The sequence below is a fragment of the Malaya genurostris genome, chromosome 3 (genome assembly GCF_030247185.1).
Source record: "Malaya genurostris strain Urasoe2022 chromosome 3, Malgen_1.1, whole genome shotgun sequence".
Lineage (NCBI taxonomy): Eukaryota > Metazoa > Arthropoda > Insecta > Diptera > Culicidae > Malaya > Malaya genurostris.
In genome coordinates this window covers 234,310,860-234,329,293 of record NC_080572.1, presented here as the reverse complement: position 1 = coordinate 234,329,293, position 18,434 = coordinate 234,310,860, and the positions used below count along the sequence as shown (strand labels likewise).

Genomic DNA, 18,434 nt, shown 5'->3' with positions numbered 1-18,434 from the left:
CTGAAGAATCAAAAATCATTTACTGTCAAGGACACACTTTCTTTCAATCGCAGCAATAAAACATCGAATTATTTTCACAGTATTTGATGATTTTTCAACCTGCTAACAAAGATAGAGAGAGCATGCCAAATATGGCGCTTTGTTAGATTCAATGTAATAATATTCTACGTTTTACTAGTTAACAAAAATGTTATGAAAGCTTCGTGGCATCCGTTGCTCCACATTAAGTCATAAGAATAAATCTCTGCTAGTTTGATTCCTACAAATGGTTTCTAACGACTTGCTAACATTTTTCCATAACTGAGCTGATACAAAAGCGAACGGCGTTTATTCGAAAAGAGTTTCCAATTTATTTTCATATTTCGGGTTTCGCTAGTCACTATGTACAATTGAAATTTCATAACATTCCTAACTATAATAACTAACCCTATTTAGGTTGTGAGTTTGCACAGCTTATTTAGTGAAAAAAAAAACTAGAACAAAATACTGCTAAGTTCACGAAAACCTTCTGCGATTATGGCCAGAAGCAAAACGAAAAATTTATAGGGTAAGTACCTGGTAGCGTTCTGCTCCACGGAGGCCATCTTGAGAGCGATACTATACGAATTCTCTCGATATTCCTAGTAGATTTATCACTGTATACTATTACAGAGTCAAATATGGTGTTTTTTTGTATGAGACCTCAAGTTGAGTACTAAAATACAATATTAAAAATATACCACTTTTGAAATATTGTGAACTAGCTCACTTTTATCTGCTCAGTATACAACCGTCAATGTTGATAGACACGTTTCTCACTTTTACTTGGACAATGTTTACCTATTGTATGAACCGTTTCGCAATATCATTTCGGTGTCGCTGCTTTGCTGAAACCCTAATCAAATGTTGTGTGTCCTAAGCGTCATTGGAAATATGTACAACCCTTACAAAAACCTAGCAACAAACAACGTCGTCGAACCACCAGCCCGGTGTTCCACTTTCTAGTAGAACGGGCTCATGAAATATCATACACACTCGTCCTGGTTCTGGGCACAATACTTGGGAAAGATTGGTTCGGCCCGGAGGCCCAGCTCGAGCAGATGATTGCGGAAGACCGACATCCGATTGAAGGTTTCCTTCGGTACGGATTCGCTGTAGATCTCTTCGACCGGATCGGTCCACAGCCGCTCGGCGAGGGCTGCCGCCCGTGGCCATACGCGCGAATCCAGTGTCGATTCATCTACCTGTTCGGTCCAGAGGCAAGCTTCGCCACCGAGAATCTGACGCATCTGTAGCGAGGTTAGCTTCATTTCGTCCCACGGTCGGTGCTTGTAAACTGTCTGCCAGTTCCGGTACGGCGAGCAGGCACCTTCGGCTAGATGGAAACAGCAAAAAAAACAATGGCGATCATTTGTAGCCCGGGATTCGAATAGAAAAATACTCACCAGTAGATCGCCAACTGCCAAACCCGCAGTCCAAGTACCACGCGTCCACGTGCGATATCACCAAATTGAAGCCAGCGTTTATCAGTTGATAGTTTTCCTGCCATTTGCTACCGCCCCAAATTTGAACGGCGTAGGCATTCTTCGAAAGACAGGGATAGCTGGTCAATCCACTGGACCAAACGGCAACCAACTTTGGTGCGATCCCTTGGTTAGCAACCTGCAGCCGATGATAGGCCTGCTGCATAAAATCACACCAGAGGGTTCGCATGTCCGATTCGTTGAAGTGCTGCTGCCAGCATTCTAGATTCACCTCATCGCCACCCAGGTGAAAGTAATCCAGCGGTCCCGTCAGATCCAACAGCTCTTCGTACAGCCGTTGAAGAATCAGATAGGTGTTGTTATTTTTCGGGTTCAGCTGACCGCACGGAGGCTCCCCGCAATAGTAGCTCCACGGTTGCTGGTTGATACACAGACTTAGTTCACCCATATTATGCTTCGGTCCCCAGTCCCAGCCATTGCCCGCGTGAGCCGGTGCGTCTATTTCCGGTATGATCTGAATGCCACGAACTTTGGCAAAATTGACAATTTCTTTCACATCATCGGTCGTGTACACTTCCTTGTCCGAGTAGGCCCCATAATGAGCCAGCTGAGGGTAATGTTTGGACACTAGCGGGAAACTTTGCGAATCCGTAATGTGCCAGTGAAAACGATTCAGTTTGGAGTGCGACATTCCCACTAGCGTTCGTTTTATCGACTCTACCGAGAAGTAGTGTCTCGATGTATCCAACATAAGGCCACGGAAGCTGAACGAAAAGAGAAAACATGACATTTAACGTTGGCAATAACTTCATGTTGTCATGTTTCGGTACTACTTACTTAAATCTTGGCACATCTTCGATTAAGGCTTTGTTGAGTACTTTCAGAATACGCTCTTCGTCATCGAACCAAACCAATTGTTGCAGTGTCGTGAGAGCGTGCTTTGCTCCAAAAAAGCTGAAGGCAAATATTTTTACCGTTAAGGTACGTGCAGTATCTGTCGGAAGGAAAGATAGACTATCGATATAATCATGTCGGTATTAAGCAAAAAAGAAAACTCTTACGTGTGACAGTTAAATTGTAACTTTCATCGGTATGCAGGGTCAAGTGAGTTTCCGGAGATTTTTGCACTGTGATTCGCACATCAAACTTATCAATGTCGTACCGGTTTTCATCTACTGGTTTGTAGAAGCGAATCGTTCCCGGATCCTCGGAAATTCCGGCATCCGAATTTCGTCCCTTGGTAACCTCACTGCCTTCGGTCAAGGAAAAATTATCCACACTATCTCTAGGAACACCGTGAGCCACCAAAACCGCTCGCAGTTCTTCACGGAACACTCCGAAAGCTTCTCGGAGCAAACTTTCGACCGGGTTGAAGCTAGTTTTAATGTGTACAAAAATATCAGCTAGCCGAAAGCGGGACGCTTTACTGCCGATCGTTGCTTTCCCCGTTGGTTGCGGCCATATGTTGATGGGTCCGCAGGTCATGGTACAGGTGAGGAACGGGATGCGCTTTCCGGCACCGCTGCTGTCCGGATGATCTGTGCCGACATAGTGCTGTCGAAGGCAGCGATTGTTGACGCACTTGTAGGTCCACATCCGCTCCGGTGGGCTGCGAAGGAAAATAGAAAAACATAATATAGTAAACTATGAATGCGTTGAAGTTCCTTGAACGATCGATTCCTAGCAGAAAATTCCGTTGAGGTAATCAGCTGTAGTCTTTCTCATAAAGAAATTCTATGCAATCACTGTAAAAATCTACTTTAGAACCGAGACTCGGAAAGCCGAGTGTCATATACCATTTGACTCAGTTCATTTATGTATGTAACAATATTATGCACTCGAATTTCTCGGAGATGGCTGGATCTTTTTTGTCAAACTTGTCGTTTTCACTTGATGCCAAACCTAATCCAGTTTCCACCCTAACTGATGTCAAACCGTTTGTTTGAAGCCCGTGCAGCGCCCTTAGCAAATTTTCCTTTGAATTTGCTAGTATTGTAGAAAAAGTAGGAGTGTTAATTAAATTATTTTCCAATTTTTCAGCTTTCTTATTCATTCTCAGTTCCGAAGAAAAAGGATTAGTGTTGTTTAATAACATCTTTGTAAGGCCGGCCATGATGGTTTGACAGAAAAGAACTGAGGACATGCGTTTTTTATTTAAATTATATTGACACTTGGGTCCCATAAGTATGACTACAGCATGTTCACATTTCGTTATCTTCGGTTGATCCTTGACAGTGTTACCATCCGCTCAGGCACTTTAGGGCATCTGGTGTACACTGACTCACAATCGAAATACATCACTACCAATTTGATACAACGCACCCAAAGGCACGGTAAAATGTATATTGTACATACACACAAAAACATATACATACATACATACACACAGGCACACACACACATACACACATGCATACATACCTACATGTATTCCACACGCAAGTATTACAACATTGAGTTACTATTTCTACCCTAATAAATCCTAACTAAAATTGGTGTGCCAATAGTCATCTCATTAGTAGAGTCAGCATGTTATTTTAGCAATCACTCGACTTTCAATAAATGAATTGTGATAAAATCGAATACAAAGTCTTTGCCTCGTCTCTAAGAAGCAATAACGCATAGCTGTAGTTCGGAAGTGGTTCAATACTGCTGTTTTAGCGAAACAAAATGCTCCAAATTTCATGTTACTTCTGAAATTAATCTATCAAACAGAGATAACAGATCTCACTATAACTAATGGTTCTCGTATATGACCTATCCCGTATATGACCATCTCACCTATCAGATCCCAAACGATACATCCTTACAATACAAACTGGATGAACATCGTTTGACAGCTATCAGCGGTTTGCTCATTGGTTAAGTCATTATTATTTCGTTCTATTCTACAATATTTTATCTCATTCCACAGTAATCCGTTGTACACAGACCACCAATAAACGTCAAATATGGACTCGATTTACCGTTCATTTGTTGTCATCGTGTGAAACCCAATTGGGATACGTTCACTCCACTTAATTTTCACTTCACACTGGTAATAAGGGCCGGTAGTATGAAAATAAAACATAAAAAAGAGCTCACCAACCAATGCACAGTGGTCCGGATCAACAATTTAGGGAGACAAAAACATTTGTGGCTTAACCTTATACTTTAGAGCTATGATGTCTTCAGAACAAATGATCAGTGAAAGATAAGCCATATTTTGAAGCATATGGTAGTAGGGTGGTTCTTATTATTAGGGTGATCCAAAAATTATTTTTCGTATGTGTTGAGATAAAGGACTGCACCCTTCGGCGAATTTGTAGGAAAACTTATATCAAGCAACTTTACCGAAAACACTATTGTAGTATCTCTAAAGGTTTTAGTGTTACAGCTATTTTAATAGAGCAACTTAGGGTGTTCCTAAGAAAATCAGATTTTTTGCTCTAGCTTTCTTATTTTTCACTTCTCGTTTTTGGTGTCTTTGAATATCTTTTAGTTTGTTGAAACCAGTATTTTAATGACTAGCGCATTCAGGTAGCGTTTTCTGAACCGAAGTTATGAGCAAAACTAGTTCAAAAACAGATCATTTTTAAACTGCTATATCTAACAGCAGTTTTTTTTTAACTCCTGCATGTTTTGGGAAACTGTACCATCCTTCCGAAAGTGCCGCTTGACAATTGCTCAATACCTTTCAATTGGCCGAAGATCCGGACAGTTCGGTGGGTTGATGTCCTTTTCCACGAATTGTACATTATTTTTTGACAACCACTGTAGAACGGAGTTGGCGTAGTGGGCTGAAGCCAAATCCGGCCAGAAGATAGGAGGGCCTTATGATCTCTGTACAGTGGCAGCATTCTTTTCTTCAAACATTCTTCCTCGTACACCTTGGCGTTAATTGTGCCCTTCGTGAAGAAAATCGACGACCGCAAACCACAGGTACAAATTGCTTGCCAGACCAACACCTTCTGCCCAAACTTTTCCATTGTCACCGTGGTGTCAGCGTCGTCCAGGTCCTGGTATACCGATTTCGTATAATATTGCGGTCCAGGCAGCGCTCGAGAGTCTTCCTTGACGTAGGTTTCGTAGTCGATCAGGATGCATCCGTCTTTATTCTGTAGAATCCTGTTATACAGTTTTCGCGCTCTTGTTTTGGCTTAAACTTGCTGTGCCAGGGACTTTTTCGGCATCTTCATCAATCGATTGCACAGCTATTATTGACATGTAAACAAACATGTCACCGCAAAACACGCTGCAAAAAATTAATCCATTTCAGTGTAATAACTGTTTGAATGTTGCTAACTACTTATCGATACACTTCTTATCAGCGTAACTGCAACATTCACGTATTAGCTTTGTTATAAAAACATGGACATTTCCGAGCATTAGTCAACGCAAAAATGATGTAGAAACAAAACACGGACACTAGTTACTGCCACTGGCATTGTGACAGTGGTCTCGGCTTTTGGTAGAACTTCGGGAGAAAGTCGGATGAACTTTCTGCTTAAAATCGCAAGCTCAGCTTGTACTAAAATCTTCGGGCTTCACCCGAAATTAAATGTTAGGAGCTTAAAAACCCATAGTTGGGAAGAACCAATCAGTAGTCAGTTTCAGAGAGTTCGCGGAAAATATCCGTAAGTCTCGGGCGTCGAACCGTAGACAGTCAATCAGTTATCGGATAGAGTACGGATAGTAGTCCGTCAGTCAGTGGTCAATGTGTTAACAATCGTTTTTCAAGTAGTACCATTCCGTGTATAATATCGTTGTAGGAAAAAAATCCGCTAAATGTGGCGGACAGAAAAACATGAAAAAGCAGAACATTTGTTCGGCACATCAGCAAAGACATGGCACTTCGGTGCCAATTAATAAGTGTTTTGCAAATAGCAATAACTTTACGTCTGCTTAGTGGTTCAAGTTGAACTGTTTAAGTGTGCATTAAACAGTTCAATTTGAACTGCTCTGCACTGACGAGTCTAAGACGAAACGTAAAGAAAAGTAAATGAAAAAGCAGTTTTGAATAGTGATAAATAAAAGTAAATATCAGATTTGTCAGCACACAGCCTGATGGTAGCAAGTGGAAGAAGATACATTCACTGAGGGATAATAGCTATTTTTCATGAACAAAACATGCAGCACAAGAAGCGTAGATCAACTTTAGTGTTACCGAAAAAAGATAACGAGTGATAACGGTTTTTGGGGAAAATTTGATAACATTGTGTACTTTGCTACCACTGTGTAAAAGTCTTAATTGTGAATTAATAACAGTAAATAAAAGTTTAAAGAAGAACAGGAGAAAAAAAAATTATTATTTTCTAATTGTGAAAAAAAAGAAACACCCCTCCAATACTCGACGCACGCCGCTCGGATTGCGCGGCAGAATACAGACTAATCACCCGTTTCGAACCTAGTTTCAACATCGTTGAACTGAAAATCGAGTCAATTTCGAACCTGGCTTTTATATCAGGTTTGTTCAAATTCCAGTTGCTTAGTGCGAACCCAAAACAGAAAACGACATTAGCGATAAATAAAAGGTCTCTTGGTCTCATAGCCTGCTATTGAGTCATACACTGATAAAAATCGACACTTTTTGAAACTATTTTTTTCTAAACACATTTTTATTTTTCAGATTCACTCATAAAGCAAATTTGTTTGATTCGTGCTTCAAAAGTTTAGTGCATAAGTTTTAAGTATGTCGTCACATGACTTACGTAAACTTCATCACATTTCAATCGAAAGTGTACACTCGTTGATACAGTATGCTTTGCACATTAGAAAAAAGTTCGTAATTGCATACACACTCCAATGTCATAACATGTTAGTTTGAAGTGTCACCACATTGATGTATATATGTTTTCACAATAATCTTTATTTTCCCCGACAATACTAAGTGCCAAACATATAAGATAAAAGTTTAGAACAAAATGGCTGCGACAATTTTTGCTGCGAAAATTAAATCAAGTTCTCCATCACAACTTAGAAATTCATCAAATCGCCAGTGATTTTTTTTATTAAAAACTCTTCAGCAAATGACTCGTTGTTTCTCTTTGTTTATTTTCTCATAACTGATGAGAACTATTATAATCGTATCGCAGTGATAGGAAGATAGCGCAAAGAAAGTAAACCTGTCACTTGATGATGTGCCAAAAAGTGTTTTATTCTTATTTGTACCTTATGATAAAAAAAGAACCGGAATTTTCATTTTAAAATTCCCGTGCTTGTCCATTCGGTAGACTTTTATTCTCTCAACGTTGGCAACACTTTTATACACATTCTGTCAAATTTTGACGCATATCGTACGATTAGTTTTTGTTTGGCGTCTATACAAAGAAGTTGAAAAATTTTCGTGTGGCGATTTTTATAATGGATGAAAATGTAGAACAACGTGCGTGCGTCAAATTTTGTATTGCAAATGGATTTAAATGTTCCGAAACGTTGAAAATGTTAGAAAAGGCCTTTGGTTAATCGTGTCTAGGAAAAACACAGGCATACGAGTGGTATAAACGCTTCAAATGTGGTCGTACAAGCTTGGATCATGATGAGATCCCTGGCCGCCCAACATCTGTTACTGAAGAAAACATTGTTACATTGAATCGGCGAAGCAAATCGTGTTGCAAAATCGTTCTGTACCGATTAGAGAGATTGCTGTGTTGTTGGGCATCTCTTATGGATCAGCCGAACACATTTTAACTGATGTTTTGGGTTTGAAACGCGTCGCTTCTCGGCTAGTGCCAAAAAAGCTTACACCACGATAATGCGCCGGCTCACACAGCGTTGGTTGTGTCGCAGTTTTTGGCCAAAAACTCAACCAATATCATCAACCAAGCACCGTACTCTCCAGATATGGCCCCGTGTGACTTTTTCCTCTTCCCCAGACTCAAATTGCCATTGCGGGAAACGCGTTTTGAGAACATAGAGACCATAAAGGAGAATTCGCTGCGTGAACTAAAGGCCATACCTTCGGCGGCCTATAAAACTTGTATGGAAAATTGGATCAAGCGTTGGCATGCATGTATTGCCGCAGGAGGACAATGTGATATAAACAGGTGTGGCAGAGCACATGGCTTGCTTGCGTTGGTAATTAAAATTTAGTAAATAGTTCAATATTCAATGCCAACTAGTCCGAAAGATGTGACGAAAGCAAGCACGTGGTTTTTAGTTTTACTTGGCTGAAGCAAAGTTAATTTCACTAACACAAAAGAATTGTGTTTGCCCCACCTGTTTCTACCACATTGGCAGGAGGAGAGTACTTTGAAGGCGATAATAAAGAAATTTAATAAAAATTGAAATTTTGCGTTTTTAATAAAATTCCGGTTCTTTTTTGATCATAAGGTAAGCCAACTGTAGCTAATGCTCGGGCCCACGTATAGAGGGCTTAGCCGATGTTATGTGACATTATAGTGAGTAGCCATTTTTGCCACGGCCTTCCCTGCTTAAAAGAATATGCAACTTTGGAAGTGTCGCAGCAAATTTTGAGTCTCCCTGTAGAGGCACCAAAAAGCTCTTAGACTAAATATTGATATTCAAATAATCGACTTTAATCGTTTTATCAAACATAACCGTATCTTTTACTGAGTGATCATGAAAAAAAGTTTGTAAACTTAAATGTGAGCTATGAATAATCATGTAACTGACCTGCATTACCAAAACTACGAGTGGGTTATCGTACAGCTATCTATTGTTGTATAGCAAAAATAGCTCCGAAGGTATAACAATAAACACTGAATACTGATACTGAGCAAAAAATAAAATTACCTTATCTTCGGCAGTGGCAGCGCTCCACCCAGCAAACTTCCGACACCGCCTCCACCGCCGTCCCGGTTGAATATACCCGCGAACAGAATCGATGATCCGGCCGGTTTCAGCGAACTTTGATTCTCGTTCCAGTACAGGAACATCACCAGGAAGACCATCACCAGCAGCAGTCCAAACAGCGTCTTCCGAAGCGACCCGGTGAATGCCATCCTCTTGATGAACGTGGAAATAATCGTACTTTTGAGATTCCGCTGGTGGCTATTTCTCTGCAATGGCGGAAAAACGAAGAAAGAGGGGGCTTGCTTTAGACTTCTGTTTAGAAAAGGAATGCGACGGTACAGTATTTGATAAACCGATTTGCAACGGTTGACCTAAATTCGACGAGCACCAGCTGAAAAGTCGAAGGAAATGCTCGGGAAATGTCAGTCACGTGTGATATTAGATTTTCCATTCATCATTTTTGTGGGCACCCATTCCCCCCCCTGGAAGCAGTTGTCTGTTATCCTCGCGCTTACATGCGTTTAGGGCTCAATGGGAACACGAGATATTTCATGTTTACAATCAATCAAATCGTGCAAGTTGATGATTGAATGCTGACTATGCCGCGGCGTTTTATTCTTTTTTTTTTCTTTTTGCGCGCGCGGGAGGCACTGCGAAAACCGATTGGAGTGTTTGATTGTGAAAAGCTAGGCTTTCACGGAGCTAATATCAATGCTGGTTTCACGAGTGAAATGATTAATAACGCCGTACGATAAATCCTGCCCCAGCCTGGAAAATGTGGCGTATGTTTCCAAACACTTCCAAACGATTTAAACATTATGGGGAAAAAATCGCGTCCATAGAGCAGAATAAAAGTACAAATTTCGAAACGAATCACGTTTGTAGACTGAGCCACTTTGCAGTCAGTCGAAACACCCCGAGTCGGCTTTTGGCAGAATAAGCAAAGCCCGTGAGATTCCAGATTTTTTTTTCTCTCATTTTCAACACCAATACTTGTATTGTATGTTTAGGCCAAACATGGGATAATCCTCGACAATTTCCATACTTTTCATTCACTCCGCTAGTACACCGTTCAGAGACTGACTTTCTCCCTCAAAAAAGCTATGCTGATTGCATAGTTCCATAAAAATTGATGGTCGTATTATTCGATCTGTATGTGAGGGATAAAGCGGAATCAGCTTCCAGTCTGTTTGGAAGGCTCTCACAATAGAATCATTATCAAGTGAAAATTTGGTGCCGTTTGGGGAAATCGAATAGCGATTTTTTTGCTATCTGTAGAACTTCGTAGTGTGGAATCCCGAGCGCTACGTTATTTCCAAAGTTTTTTTTTGATTTTTGATGCAATTCGACTCAATGCACGCAAAGTATTTAATTTGAAAGCACAGAGTTCCCGAAAAAATTGTAATTTCTCTCTACTTTTCGCATGTTTTTAGTTCCTTCATTTCGAGCATGGTTTGAAAATAACTATTGCTTACATGACCTTCAATTTGAGACTGCAGACTGTGCAAATTTTATGTAAAAATATCGAGCTGTTTCTGAAATATGGTAGCTTGAAGTGGGACAAACTGTGAAATTGATTGTACACGATAACTTTCGAATAGCTTAACCGATTTTAAAATAAAAATATATCGGATAACAGCTTGACAGCTTGACTTGACGAAGAATATGAAATTTTTGCAAATTTTATTGATTTTTCTTTTGTAAAAATCGTTTAAGAAAACAAAAAATGGGGTTCCAAGAGGACTCTAAAATCAAAAATAAAACCTATAATATTGTTTGTTCCAGAATCAACTCGTGAGGCTCTACAATGTACACAGTTTACCTTTGCAAAAATAACATGTCTCATTTTTGAGAAACCATATCTCAGGAACAACTACATATTTTTACATAAAATTAATACTGTCGCAGTCTCGAATAAAGAATAATAACTATATAAAAATTGGCGATTAGGAAACCCATAGGTTTTCTAAATTCATGCTCAAAATGAAAAAAAAACAAAAAACCCCGTTCAACACAAGGGCTGAAAAGACCCGGGCCTAACACATCGATGGCGCTAGTTTTATTGCAGTCACCTTTTTACCTTTATATATATATATATATATATATATATATATATATATATATATATATATATATATATATATATATATATATATATATATATATATATATATATATATATATATATATATATATATATATATATATATATATATATATATATATATATATATATATATATATATATATATATATATAAATTTATATATATATATATATATATATATATATATATATATATATATATATATATATATATATATATATATATATATATATATATATATATATATATATATATATATATATATATATATATATATATATATATATATATATATATATATATATATATATAAAAGGTGATTTTTTTGAGGTTAGGATTTTCATGCATTAGTATTTGCTCAGATTTTTTGAGGTTATGATTTTCATGCATTATTATTTGCTCAGTATGCTCTGACATTTCATCATGAATAGACTTACTAACGAGCAACGCTTGCAAATCATTGAATTTTATTACCAAAATCAGTGTTCGGTTCGAAATGTGTTTCGCGCTTTACGCCCGATTTATGGTCTACATAATCGACCAAGTGAGCAAACAATTAATGCGATTGTGACCAAGTTTCGCACTCAGTTTACTTTATTGGACATTAAACCAACCACACGAATGCGTACAGTGCGTACAGAAGAGAATATTGCGTCTGTTTCTGAGAGTGTTGCTGAAGACCGTGAAATGTCTATTCGTCGCCGTTCGCAGCAATTGGGTTTGTGTTATTCGACCACATGGAAGATTTTACGCAAAGATCTTGGTGTAAAACCGTATAAAATACAGCTCCTGCAAGAACTGAAGCCGAACGATCTGCCACAACGTCGAATTTTCAGTGAAGTTGGCAGAAAATCCGCTTTTTTATCGACAAATTTTGTTCAGCGATGAGGCTCATTTCTGGTTGAATGGCTACGTAAATAAGCAAAATTGCCGCATTTGGAGTGAAGAGCAACCAGAAGCCGTTCAAGAACTGCCCATGCATCCCGAAAAATGCACTGTTTGGTGTGGTTTGTACGCTGGTGGAATCATTGGACCGTATTTTTTCAAAGATGCTGTTGGACGCAACGTTACAGTGAATGGCGATCGCTATCGTTCGATGCTAACAAACTTTTTGTTGCCAAAAATGGAAGAACTGAACTTGGTTGACATGTGGTTTCAACAAGATGGCGCTACATGCCACACAGCTCGCGATTCTATGGCCATTTTGAGGGAAAACTTCGGAGAACAATTCATCTCAAGAAATGGACCGGTAAGTTGGCCACCAAGATCATGCGATTTGACGCCTTTAGACTATTTTTTGTGGGGCTACGTCAAGTCTAAAGTCTACAGAAATAAGCCAGTAACTATTCCAGCTTTGGAAGACAACATTTCCGAAGAAATTCGGGCTATTCCGGCCGAAATGCTCGAAAAAGTTGCCCAAAATTGGACTTTCCGAATGGACCACCTAAGACGCAGCCGCGGTCAACATTTAAATGAAATTATCTTCAAAAAGTAAATGTCATGTACCAATCTAACGTTTAAAATAAAGAACCGTTTATTGTTTAAAAAAGTTCTCAAGCTCTTAAAAAATCACCCGTTATATATATATATATATATATATATATATATATATATATATATATATATATATATATATATATATATATATATATATATATATATATATATATATATATATATATATATATATATATATATATATATATATATATATATATATATATATATATATATAAAATAGGAATAGAATTCGCTCAAACTGTAGAAAAATTTCCCGAGACCCGGAGGGCCGAGTGTTATATACCTATCCATTCAGTTCGACGAACTGAGCAAATGTCTGTCTGTGTGTGTGTGTGTATGTGTGTGTCTGTATGTGTGTTGTCAACAGTCACAGGTCGAGATCTCAGAGATGGCTGGACCGATTTTGATCAAACTAGCCGCAAATGAAACCTCTTCCCGTCACCCAGAACGCTATTGAATAGTTTTGAGATCGGATGTTTGCTTTTTGAGTTATACGAAGTTTTATGTCAAAATTTTCAAAATTGTTTTTTAACAGTATCTGTCACACTTGACCTTGAATACATAATATGTTTCCAGACTTGAATTCCGCACGGTAATAGCTATCCAACAAGCCATAGATTGTTAAAATCCGTCCATTTTTAACGGAGATATCGAAATTTTTGTGTAAGCGACTTTTTCTCCTATTCCAGCAGTAGGAGTTTTGAGCATTGTATGACAAAGCAATGCTTGGGAGCAACGTGAAACACGATTTTTTATACTGTTACATACAATCGTTTCTAAGTACCAAAAAGACTGTGTACAACATCTTTTTTCATGACATTTTGCCTCGGACCAATTTTAGCACGGTTCGTTTTTGGCAACATAATCATTGGAATATGACATATGTAAACTAGATGATGGCAGCATTTTCGAGTTGATAGCAATTCCATAATTATATTGATTTAAACTACTTACAGCAATAAATGCTTTAATAACATAACACCAATATACCATTACAATCAGTTCGTCGAGATCAGCAAATGCGTGTGTGACAAATAATTTCACTCAATTTTCTCGGAGATGACTCAACCGTTTTCTACAAACTCAGATTCATATGAAAAGTCGTATGTTATGCTCCTAAACTAGGTTCCTGAATTATGTTTGGATCCAACTTCTGGTTCCGGAACATCCTATAGTTCCGCAACCAGAAGTCGGATCCAAACATAATTCAGGAACCTTGTGAAACGAAATTAATATTGTGTAACTCATTTTTCTCGTAGATGGCTGAATCGATCTAAGATTTAAATGAGATCTAAGAATCATCTAAGATTCAAATCAGGGGTGGAAATGAGCAAATTTGTTGATTCACAGTAAATGAAAATAGTCAGTATTATCATTTCACATCATATATTTATTGTAAATATTATTATGAATTTTGAAACGAATGATTTTTGAAAAGAGAAATGTTGGTTTTACTTACAATTTAAAAATGTTATCAGTATCACTGTCTGATTCGGAATCAACATTTCAACAAAGTTAGGCTCGTTTCAATGCTACTCTGTGTTCATTGAACAGTTTTGAAGATCAAATGGCTGTCACTTACGGTTCCAGTGATATAATGGTATAAGTGACGTAAACGTCAAAACTGATTACCGCTCAATTTTCTCGGATATGGATTATCCGATATCAATCATTTTAGGCTCGTTAGGTGCGTTTATTTCAACGGTCGCACCAAAATTCCATGCTTCGTGATGTATTCAAAATTTATTCGGTAATACCGTCGTGGTGGAGTAATATCATCAATAAAATCAGCTAATAATATTAACATACATGCTGCGATGAATAATAATTATAATAATAAGAAAAACATGTCCAACCACCCTATTTACCCTATTTAGCTCGAATATCATTCACAGAAGTAACAGGAGTGCAGGATTTCGCTACGCCAATTGAAACGTGCCATTCAAACGCTGCGCTCCTGTTACTTCTATAAATCAAATTCATGTCAATGTCAAGCAGTGATTTTTATTTGGAAAGATTACAAGCGATCATCTTCGCTAGTGTTTATTATTTGATGATTTTGTGATCTTGATTTTTCCAGTACTGATTCAAGAGTATCTTCGAAGTTATCAGTTTCACTGCATGTTAAGTTCAAGAATTCAACTGCAGGATCTTTTACATATGGGTATCGCTTTCTAACTAGATGCAAAAATTTGAAAAAAATTATGCCTAAAATATTCGTAGATTCTCAGCTAAACCTTCTATCAAACAGCAGAAAAAGCAAACTCGCCATATTTTTTTTAATAAATTCCTAATTCTGTTTATATATTCGACATAAAAGGTAATTTGAAATGTATGTCTGAGACTAGTTTTGAAGATTTATAACCGTTATGCCAGTTTCAATTTCTTTTTGTGGAGTTTTTCTGATCCGGAGAGGTGAATAACCAGAAGGTTAAAAGTCTCATGATTCTGGAATAACAGAATCGGAAGTTGGAGCTGAATAAAATTCAATTCCAAATAACTTTGATTTGAACCTAAGTTCGTTAAAATCCATCGAGACAAGTTCCATTTTGGAGTTATAGACTACTTTAATTTTAGATTTTTACATCGTGATTCAAATGAGCGACAACAACCAAACAGTTTTTTTTTTGACATAAACGAAACATTAATTTCCAAAGCTTTTTATAAAAAATTCTCTGTGTGTGATACTGTTTGAAACATAGCAGATTTCCAAAAGTGATTGAGCGTTATATGTACGACTGATAAATGCAACTTATCGTTGAAAACCCCCTTTAAGTAGTTTCGAATACGAAAACCAAATTAATTTTTGTGCCAAAACCGGACTTGAACTTTCCAGAGCAGGAAACGTTTAAAGCCATTTCAGTGCAAGAACAGGACAAGAAGCTTCGAATGGGATAACCGAATGAAATCTTAGCCGGTAGTTTCAGAGCAAATGTGCTGATTTTTGCATGGAAACTTTCTACGTGTTTCCCTCGGCTGCAGGATTCATGCCACATATTGAATGTTAAGTATTTTATCTAACAGATTCAAAGTCGTCTGCAGTATTAATCTAAAATCTAAAAGATTTTTGAATACTGGATATTGATGACGAACCTTTCAATTTAATCTAATTGTATAGAAATCAGATATTTTTACATTGACGAATTAAGTGCGATAGTATATGTCTATTAAAATATTTTTCGGAACCAAACTTCATTAAAGTGTGAAAAATTATTATCAGGTTTCGAAAAGTATTTTAATATAATTATAATTACTAACGTGATTACTCTATTTAAATCTAGTTCATATTTGAATGGTTAAGAGATAAAAAAGCTTTAGAATGATTGAAAAGTTACAGATACTTTACCCCTTTTTCGAAAACCTAATTAATAACAATTGTGTCGTACGCCAAGGAAAGTAAATAAACAAGTCTTAGAAAACACAACAGCCAAAAAATGTAGGGTTTTATATTCTCACAAAATTGCATAAATGTTATATTGAGATTCCATACATATGGCCATACGAATCGGTTTGGGTTATGCTTGTTCCTGAATACCTGAAATAACCGGAACTTACTTCCACATATCATGGAATGTTCTGACGATTATCACCCGTTTAGATTCAAATTCGATCCGATTTGCAGTTTAGACATTACAGAGTAATGAGTGATTAAAAACTTAAATTGCCGCTTGAAACGACGGTCATTAGAATAATGTCACGAGAACTAAAACACCGAAGAATATTCATGCAAAAAATACATGCGGATTGATAAAAATCGTATCATCTCACTGCTAGGTGGATTAAGCACGTTTTTCAGTTAATACTAACCTTTAAAAGACAGTTTTCTATTCATTAGTTTGTGAGTTATTGTGCTACAATAATTTTAATTTTATTTGCTGTAACACAATAACTTTTCAATTTTTAATTTAATTTACACTGCTTCTTGATGAGAAAATTTTTATTTTACACTGCTTCTTGTTGTAAAAAATACCGTTCTAGTGAAGCAATGGCTTGACTCTACTGCATCAGAAACAACAATAAAACGTTGTTTTTCTGACTTCCAACGTGGTCGTAGAGACACCGATGACGCAGAACGCAGTGGACGTCCAAATGACGCGGTAACACCAAAAACATTTAAAAAAATCCACAAAATCGTTTTGAATGATCGAAAAGTGATAAGTGAAGTTGCGTGAGTTAACTGACATCGTAAAGATATCAAAATAACGTGTTGGCTTTAACGAACGTGTTGATGATCCTGAGCAGTGTTTGGCCATGTTTAAACATAACAAACCGGAATTTTCGCGTCGATATGTCACAATGGATTAAACATGGATTCTTCACTTCACTCCGGAATCAAAAGATCGTCATCGGAGTGGACAGCAACTGGTGATACTCGTCCAAAGCGCCCAAAAGCACAACAATCGGCTGGAAAGGTTATGGCCTCGCTATTTTGGGATGTGCGTGGTGTAATATTTATCGACTATCTTGAGAAAGGAAATACCATTAACAGTGAATATTATATAGCAGTATTAGAACGTCTGAATGCTGAAATTGCAAGAATTCACAAGCAGTGCAGTAAAACTTCATTCAATTCAATTGAAACTGAATGTGGAACACATTGACGAGATCTCTTTACTCCAGTAAACTTCACACTCTGGCACACACAACGTTTGCTGACGGCCCGAACGGGCAGCATTCAGTTCATCAGTTTCTCTTCTAATCGAGGCTCAGTTTAACTACCGTCAGTTGATCTCTTGAAGTAACAAAATATCTCTTTCAATAGTGTAAGAGCAACCTTCAAATGAGGTTCATGTAAACATTCGAATTGGTTTAAGATAATAGATGAAAGACAAACCAGATCTGAAAGCTGAAATATCAATCGCAGAATATACATAAATTAATTGCTTCAGTTTTCATTTTTAATACTTTACTACATTTAAAATTATATTCATTCGAACTTGCTCACTACCAAAAGCAAAGGAAATGAAGGAGCTAGACTACTTGGCACTTGAAACTGAGCAAGCAAAACTTCAAATGACTAAGTACGATTATTCAACTGACGATGATTTCTGGGAGCATCACTTGAAAATGGCAGCAAAAGTCAAATGAATTAATAGGGCTATGCTGACTTTCATTTCATTTTCATCTGATATTATTCGATTGAGAATGAAATTTTACCGCACTGGTCACAAGTCAATCAAAACCAAACGCAAAACTACATGAATTGAAGTTCGAATTGCTCCCACATCCACGGTATTCGGCAGATTTGACTCCCAGCGACTACTGGCTGTTCGCAGACCTGAAAAAAAATGCTCACCGGTAAGAAATTTAACACGAATGAAGAGGTTATCGCTGAAACTGAGGCTATTTTGAGGCAAAAGAAAAAATCGTTCTACAAAAGTGGCATTGAAATGTCATAGCGGCGCTGGAATGATAGCATTGCTCTTGACGGAGATTACGCTAATGAATAAAGTTAATGTTGAACCAAAAAAATCGTGTTCTCTTTATTAGACCCGGGACTTTTAAATCAATACATTACAGAAGTTCTCGTTAAAAAATGTTTCTTCACAAACTAATCGAAATTGAACGCGAATGAAATGTATTTCGAATGTGATAAGGCGGAATTGGAG

The 18,434-nt window shown here is 37.4% G+C and overlaps 1 protein-coding gene across 5 annotated transcripts in view; it reads right to left on the bottom strand.

Annotated features, from left to right (window-relative positions):
- Positions 1–68: 68 nt before the first annotated feature.
- Positions 69–18,434, bottom strand: part of LOC131439572 (probable beta-hexosaminidase fdl) — a 111,420-nt gene continuing 93,054 nt past the window's right edge. For all 5 annotated transcript variants that reach the window (XM_058610746.1, XM_058610748.1, XM_058610744.1 and 2 more), the window contains 5 exons: positions 9,198–9,463; positions 2,525–3,072; positions 2,301–2,457; positions 1,425–2,227; positions 69–1,354 (listed from right to left, as the gene is read on the bottom strand). In XM_058610746.1, the coding sequence (XP_058466729.1) occupies positions 1,005–1,354; positions 1,425–2,227; positions 2,301–2,457; positions 2,525–3,072; positions 9,198–9,463 (2,124 nt within the window). In that variant the 3' untranslated portion in view covers positions 69–1,004. The remainder of the gene's footprint in view (positions 1,355–1,424; positions 2,228–2,300; positions 2,458–2,524; positions 3,073–9,197; positions 9,464–18,434) is intronic.